General features: G+C 53.0%; 1 protein-coding gene across 4 annotated transcripts in view; it reads right to left on the bottom strand.

Annotated features, from left to right (window-relative positions):
• The window catches only part of LMAN2 (lectin, mannose binding 2), a 28,139-nt gene extending 21,599 nt beyond the window's left edge, over nucleotides 1–6,540 (bottom strand). For all 4 annotated transcript variants that reach the window (XM_021708042.1, XM_021708041.1, XM_021708043.1 and 1 more), the window contains exons 1-2: nucleotides 6,109–6,540; nucleotides 5,812–5,930 (exon numbers count right to left, since the gene is read on the bottom strand). In XM_021708042.1, coding sequence (XP_021563717.1) covers nucleotides 5,812–5,930; nucleotides 6,109–6,304 — 315 coding nt within the window. In that variant the 5' untranslated portion in view covers nucleotides 6,305–6,540. The remainder of the gene's footprint in view (nucleotides 1–5,811; nucleotides 5,931–6,108) is intronic.
• Nucleotides 6,541–6,894: the final 354 nt, after the last annotated feature.

The raw sequence follows: 6,894 nt of genomic DNA, 5'->3' as shown, positions 1-6,894 counted from the left end.
CGGCCACTGCACTCCAGTCTGGGCGACAGAGTGAGACTTCAACTCAAAAAAAAAAAAAAAGTAGATATTAAGCCAGGCATAGTGGCTCATGCCTGTAATTCCAGCAATTTGGGAGGCAGAGGCAAGAGGATTACCTGAGCCCAGAGGTTTGATACCAGAAATTAGCCGGGCATAATAGCACCTGTCTGTGGTTCTAGCTACTTGGAATGCTGAAGCAGAAGGATCACCTGAGTCTAGCAGGTCGAGGCTACAGTAGCCATGAGTCTGCCGCCCCACTTCAGCCTGGGTGACAGTGACACTCCAACTCAAAAAAAGAAAGTGAACAGCTGGGCTCGGTGGCTCAGCCTGTAATCCTGCGCCTTGGGAGGCTGAAGTGAGTGGACTGCCTGAGCCCCCGGGTTCCAGACCCGCCTGGGCAACTTGGAGACCTGATCTCTACAATAAATCGAAAAATTAGCTGGGTGTGGTAGCGCACGCCTGTAGTTCCTGCTACTTTGAAGGCTGAGGCGGAAGGATTTCCAGAGCCCAGCGGGTCCCAGCGGGTCGAGGCTGCAGTGGCTGGAGGCGGCCACTGCACTCCAGTCTGGGTGACAGAGACTCCAACTCAAAAAAAAAAGAAAGTGGACATTAAATTACAATAATATTTAGATTCCACTAAATGTTTTAAGAGTACAAAACAATTTTAATATTCGAAATATAATATATTTAGTTGGGCATGGTGGCATGTGTCTGTAGTCCTAGTTACTCAGGAGGCCCAGGTGGACGGATGACCTTAGCCCAGGAAGTCGAGGCTACAATGATCAGTGATTGTGCCACTGCACTCCAGCCTGGACAACAAAGGGAGACCCCGTCTCAAAAAATAAAAATAGCCGGGCTCAGTGGCTCAGCCTGTAATCCCGCGTTTTGGGAGGCCGAGGTGAGTGAATTGCCTGAGCCCACGGGTTTGAGACCTGCCTGGGCAACTTGGCGAGACCTCATCTCTACAATAAATCAAAAAATTAGCCAGGCGTGGTAGTGCACGCCTGTAGTTCCAGTTACTCAGAAGGCTGAGGCGGAAGGATCGCCGGAGCACAGCAGGTTGAGGCTGCAGGGGTCGGGAGCGGCCATGGCACTACAGTCTGGGTGACAGAGTGAGACTCCAACTCAAAAAAAAATAAAAATAAAAATAAACAGAATTAAATAAAATATGCTACAAATCATATCCTCTGCAAATATTTAAACTTATGACAAGTTTTATTTCTATTTTTTGAGTTGGGGGTGTCTCACTCTGTCACCCAGGCTGGAGTGCAGTGGTGCAGTCACAGCACACTCGATCTCAGACTCCTAGGTTTAGGCAATTCGCCCACCTTAGCCTCTTGAGTAGCTGGGACTTCAGGTGTACACCATCACAACTGGCTAATTTTTAATCTTCTTGCAGAGATGAGGTCTTGCTATGTTTCCTAGGCTGGTCTTGAATTCCTGGGCTCAAGTGATCCTCCTGCCTCAGCCTCCCAAAGTGCTGGGAGTATAGGCATGAGCCACCACACAAGGCAGTATAACAACTTATTTTTATTTACTTGTTTATTTTTTGAGTTGGAGTCTCACTCCGTTGCCCAGGCTGGAGTGCAGTAGCATGCTCACAGCCACTCCAGCATTGACCTGCTGGACCCTGGTAATTCTTCCACCTCAGTCTTCTAAGTAGCCGGAACTACATGCACATGCTACCATACCTGGCTAATTTTTTATTTATTGTAGAGACGAGGTCTCACCAAGTTGCCCGGGCTGGTCTCAAACCCGCGGGTTCAGGCAATCCACTCACCTTGGCCTCCCAAATTGCTGGGATTACAGGCTGAGTCACAGAGCCTGGCCTGACAATTTAAATATATACATAAATATTTTTAGAGACAGGGTCTCACTATGTCTCCCAGGCTGGGTGGTTTTTGTTTTGTTTGTTTGTTTTTTTGAGTTGAAGTCTCATTCTGTCACACAAGTGGCAGGGCTTTGGAATGCTCCTGGCCACTGTAGCCTTGACCTGCTGGGTTCAGGCGATCCTTCTACCTCAGCCTTTCAAGTAGCTGGAACTACAGTCATGTACTACTATGCCCTGCTAATTTTTTGATTTATTGTAGAGATGAGGTCTCGCGAAGTTGTCCAGGCTGGTCTCAAACCCACGGGCTCAGGCAATTCTCTCACCTCGGCCTCCCAAAGTCCTGGGATTATAGGCGTGAGCCACCATTTCCAAGCTTTCGGGCTGGTTTTGAACTCCTGTGCTCAAGTGATCCTCCCACCTCAGTGTCCCAAAGTGCCTGGATTACAGGTGTGAGCAACCAGGCCTGGCCAATATCAACTTTTAAAAAGTGTGAAAAGATATAAAATTTCAGAGTGCAGCCATCATCAAAAAAGAAGCTTATAGCCCACTGCTGCAGCCTCCACACAAGATTCCCAAAACAATGGGGACTGAGGAGCTTCCTTACCTCCTGGGCCCTGTGCTCCAGCCACCAGGCACTTGGAGTTCTGGTTACCTTGAGCCACTGAACCTCACAGCACAGCAAGAGCTATCTTTTTTTTTTTTGAGTTGGAGTCTCACTCTGCCGCCCAGACTGGAGTGCAGTGGCCGCTCCCGGTCACCGCAGCCTCTACTTGCTGGGCTCCGGCGATCCTTCTGCCTCAGCCTTCTGAGTAGCCGTAATTATAGGCATGCGCTACCACGCCCAGCTGATTTTTTTATTTATTACAGAGATGAGGTCTCGCTGCCTAGGCGGGTCTCAAATCCGCGGGCCCAGGCAATCCACTCACCTCAGCCTCCCAAAGGTGTGGGATTACAGGCTGAGCCACCAAGCCCGGCTAGCAAGATCTATCTTATGTCTGCTTGTAAGACAGCAGCGCTCAGGGAGTGTCTGTCTGAATGTGCATCTCTTCAGATGAAGTGAGTAAAGAACACAAAAAAGAGAAAAGTTCAAAAGGCATTTCTCTAGTTCAATGAAGGAAGAGGCATTTTTTGGGAAACAATGGACAGAAAATCCTAAGCGTTCTATGGTAGTACTAGCAGGGCCAAGCAGAATGGTTCCTGGAGCTGAATGCGAGGTGGATGGAGGAAGGCAAAACAATTTCATTTCAGACTGAAAACCTGATGAAGTGCAGGATCCTCTCAGTCCTACGACCTCTCAAGCCACCAACAATGCCAACCACCAGCTACCTACAATCGTAATTTTCTTTTTTTTTTTGAGTTGGAGTCTCACTCTGTCACCCAGACTGGAGTGCAGTGGCCGCTCCCAGCCACCGCAGCCTCGATCTGCTGGGCTCCGGCGATCCTTCCACCTCAGCCTTCCAAGTACTTGGAACTATAGGCGCACGCTACCACACCCAGTTGATTTTTTGATTTATTGTAGAGATGAGGTCTCACCAAGTGGCCCAGGCGGGTCTCGGACCCACAGGTTCAGGCAATTCCCTCACCTTGGCCTCCCAAAGTGCTGGGATTACAGGCTGAGCCACCGAGCCCGGCCAGTCTTTTTTTTGAAAGCAGGATTTATTGAAAGGAAAGAAAAGCTCCCACAGTGGGAGGGGAACTGAAGAGGTTACCCTACAATCATAATTTAAGCCACTGTCATAGATGTGTCTGTTACTTGTAGTTAAACCCCATTTCTAACAGTTCCAGAGCGATCTGTACCTTGCTTTTTATTTTATTTTTGAATTGGAGTCTCACTCTGTCGCCCAGACTGGAGTGCAGTGGCCGCTCCTGGTCACCGCAGCCTCGACCTCCTGGGCTCCGGCGATCCTTCCGCCTCAGCTTTCCTAGTAGCTGGAACTGCAGGCGCGCGCTAATTTTTTTGATTTATTGTAGAGATGAGGTCTCACCAAGTTGCCCAGGAGGGTCTCAAACCCGCAGGCTCAGGCAATCCACTCACCTCAGTCTCCCAAGGCGCGAGATTACAGGCTGAGCCACTGAGCCCGAGTCACCGAGCCCGGCTTGTACCTTGCTTTTTAAAAAAGGAGCTAAATTAGTCAGGCATGGTGGCACGTGCCTGTAGTTCCAGCTACTTGGGAGGCTGAGGCGGAAGGATCACCTGAGCCCAGCATGGCAACGCTGGGGTGGCCGTGAGCATGCCACTGCACTCCAGCCTGGGTAATGAGTGAGACTCCAACTCCAACACAAAAAAAAAAAGGGAGCTAGACTGAACTCATTTTTATGAAAAATAAGCCTACATTATCTTTAAAAAAAAAATTTGAAAGTCCTAAGACAGAATAATGTGACACAATGTGACTCGGGGGAGATAAGGTTATTATGAAGCACTGTCTGAGTGGGTGGCACTTGAAGCGAGACTGAACAGATGAGAAGAAGCCAAGTGGGCATGAAGAGCCAGGAGGCAGTGTCCCAGACAGCGGGAACATCAAGTGCAAAGGTCCTGAGGCGAGAAGGCAGCCAGAGAGGCTGGAACAAAATTCACAGAGAGGACTGGAAACACACCAAGGGCCAGATTGTCTAGACATAACCCCAGGCTGGGGCAACTGAGTGAAAGCTGAAGAAAGCAACCCAGATGCTGCTAACAGCACGTGTGGAGGCATGGTGCCGAAAGAGAGGAGGAGCTGAGGGCCAGGCAGCTGAGGCAACACAAGGCTAGTGTGGGCTCCAGAACGAGAAGAAGACAGCCAGAAGGGACCCGAGAGCAGGGTGATGGAGAAGGCTAGGATGCTGGCCAACAGCATAAGCCATGGCAGCGCTGGGATGAGGCAGGCCGGGGCAGGAGCAGGCTCTGCTCTAAGCTGTAACCTAGCTCCCAATTACTCCCCTTCCACCCCTCTCCTGACCTCGACAGCCTTGGTGTGTGATATTGGTCACTGCTCGCGTACTACAAGCCCATGATACCTCAGGCTTCCTGACCTCTGGCAAAGGTCACAGAAACTAAACCTGCTGACAAGCCCCGTCCCTCCATACCACTGATGACAAGACCGTCAACTGAGCACTGGGGAAGAGTTCTCAGGGGTTCCTCTACTGTCCAAAGGAAGATGCTAAAGTGTATCGGACAAATTGCTGGGCTTGGAGATCAGACAGATCAGAGTTTAAGTGCCGTTTATGCCATTATGCATGAAGTCATGAAAGCCATCTATTCCAAACAGCCTGCTTGAGAACTAAATGCAGTAAGGCATGGCAAGATCAGGGCCTAACACACAGCAAAACAGCCAGTAAAGAAAGATCCAGTTCAGCCGGGAACAGTGGCTCACGCCTGTAATCCCAGCACTCTGGGAAGCAGAGGTGAAAGGGTCGCCTGAGCCAAGGAATTCGAGACCAACCTGGGCAACTTGGTGAGACCTTGTTTCCACAATAAATCAAAAAACTAGCTGGGCACGGTGGCTGGGCATGGTGCTACCATTGGAAGGCTGAGGCAGAAGGATCACCTGAACCCAGCAGGTTGAGGCTGCAGTGGCTGTGAGCGAGCCACGCACTCCAGCCTGGGTGACAGAGTGAGACTCTGAACCCCGCCCCCCAAAAAAGATCCCATTCGTTCTATTCTTCCCACTATCGAGAGAGGTTCAATTCAGCTCTGCTACTTTCCTGGCTATGTGATTTTGGGAAAGGCACTTTTAATTGAGACATTCTTAGTAAAACGGAGACACATGACTGACCCCACATGGCTTTTGAAGGAAGTAAGTGAGGAAGGCGAGAAGTGTCAAGCACAGCACACAATAACGACTCCCCCAGTATCGGCGGGTGTGACCAAGAGAGGGACGGGGGAGTGAGGCGCAAGCGATAAACCAGGCTCAGGTCTCGGCTGCTGGGAGACAGGGAACGGTGGTTTTGCGAGCCGCACACCTCTCCTCTGGGAAACCCCTCACCTGGTGGTTCCAGATGGAGCCCTCCTTGCTGCGCTCGTCGGGGGTCAGACGCACATACTGGCTCGTGAGCATAGTGCTGCCCTGGAAGTCCCAGAGGGGCATGGAGCTGGAACCGACCCCTGTGGGCAGACGGGCAGGGGCAGGTGCGTAAGAGGCCGTGCCAGAGCCGGCCTCGCCAGCGGCGGGAAACTCACGGAGCGGCTCTGCTCAGGAGCGAGGGCACGCCTTCCCCAGCCCCGGCCGGCCTCGCCCTCGCCCTCGCCCTCGCCCCTCACGCGTTCCCGCCGAGGGCCTCACCTTGGTAGGGCTTGATGAGCGAATGCTCTCGCTTGAGGTGTTCACTGTTGCCGTCGGTTATATCTGCGGCCACCGGGCCCAGCAACAGAAGGAGGAGGAGAGGTGCAGCGGGGCCAGGGCCGGGGCCGGGAAGCCCAGGCCTCCCCAGGCACCGCCGGCCCCAGCCCCAGCGCCAAGTCCAGCCTTCCGCCGCCATTCTCCTCTCCTCTCAGCCACTTCCGCCCCGGGACTTCCGCCTTCCGGGTGTCCCATCGAATGGCCTCCGGCCGGAAGCCTTTCAATCCCAGGGTCGCCGGGGAGTTAAAAGGCGAGACCTCCCTCGCAGCTGCGGAGGTGGCAGCTTTAATGGCCGGGCAACCCCCCATCCTAGTCGAGTGCCGTTCCATCTCCCTGGCGTCTCCAAGGCACCTGTCGGCCAGCCCCAGCAATGGGGACTTATGAGCGACAAGAGCTGTCACCAATCACCGAACAGCACGTTAGGCCCGTGAGCCAATGAGGAGCCGAGGAATGGCTTGGGCCGGCGGGCAGCGGGAGGGCCGTCCGCGAAGCGGGGCATGCTGGAACTTGTAGTTCTCGTGGCTCGCTCGAGGGGGCTGGCCGCGCGAGGACGCCAAGGCTCTCTGCCCCCCGCCAGGAGTCGCGGGAATAATTTCCAAGTCCGGGGAAAAGGAGCTCCAAACTGAAGGTGGAGGCCCGGATCCCAACTCCCACGCCGCCTTGGACTTACCGGGTGGCCCCGAGCGGCCTTCAAGCCGTCTCTTGCTTCATCCGCCCCAGCTCCACGCC

This window comes from Carlito syrichta, unplaced genomic scaffold (genome assembly GCF_000164805.1).
Source record: "Carlito syrichta isolate Samal-C Ts95f unplaced genomic scaffold, Tarsius_syrichta-2.0.1 Scaffold130471, whole genome shotgun sequence".
In the NCBI taxonomy this organism is placed as follows: domain Eukaryota; kingdom Metazoa; phylum Chordata; class Mammalia; order Primates; family Tarsiidae; genus Carlito; species Carlito syrichta.
The sequence above is the reverse complement of the archived record's forward strand: the minus strand, read 5'-3'. Positions and strand labels throughout refer to the sequence as shown.